We start from the raw sequence: 405 nt of genomic DNA, 5'->3' as shown, positions 1-405 counted from the left end.
GCGGGGTGCAGCCTCAGCTGAGGCGGTGCTGGCCTGGCCTACTGCCACCTGCCCGAACCCCCGCCACGAACCTGCTTGCCATCCCCTCCCACAATGACCTGTGGGTTGTGCTTAGTTGCTCCCTGCTTTCCTCCCCAGGGAAGTGCGAGCAGACACGAAATACACAGGTCGGAAGCGCCGCCCTCGCTTCTGAATTGCTCTGGACTCTGCTGGCGTGGAGGATGGTGCATGGGTCCCTCCGGGCAGCCTCCCCCGGAGGGCACCGATGGGCACCCCGGGACTTGCTGGGACAGGCTGTTGTGGCTCTTCAAGGTGTAAACTGGCTCAGGTGCTGCCCAACAGCAAAGCTTCCAGCCCCGTGTTTGTGGGGAAGGGGCAGTGGAGGCAGCACTGTGGCTTCTCTTC

The 405-nt window shown here is 63.7% G+C and overlaps 1 protein-coding gene across 1 annotated transcript in view; it reads left to right on the top strand.

Annotated features, from left to right (window-relative positions):
• The window catches only part of WBSCR22 (Williams Beuren syndrome chromosome region 22), a gene marked incomplete at its 5' end in the record, with an annotated part of 4320 nt that extends 4127 nt beyond the window's left edge, over nt 1–193 (top strand). The window contains one exon of the mRNA XM_010131771.1: nt 139–193. Coding sequence (XP_010130073.1) covers nt 139–193 — 55 coding nt within the window. The remainder of the gene's footprint in view (nt 1–138) is intronic.
• Nucleotides 194–405: the final 212 nt, after the last annotated feature.

This window comes from Buceros rhinoceros, unplaced genomic scaffold (assembly GCF_000710305.1).
Source record: "Buceros rhinoceros silvestris isolate BGI_N320 unplaced genomic scaffold, ASM71030v1 scaffold40782, whole genome shotgun sequence".
NCBI lineage: Eukaryota > Metazoa > Chordata > Aves > Bucerotiformes > Bucerotidae > Buceros > Buceros rhinoceros.
Note: the sequence above shows the minus strand (reverse complement) of the source record. Positions and strands in the feature narration are given on the sequence as shown.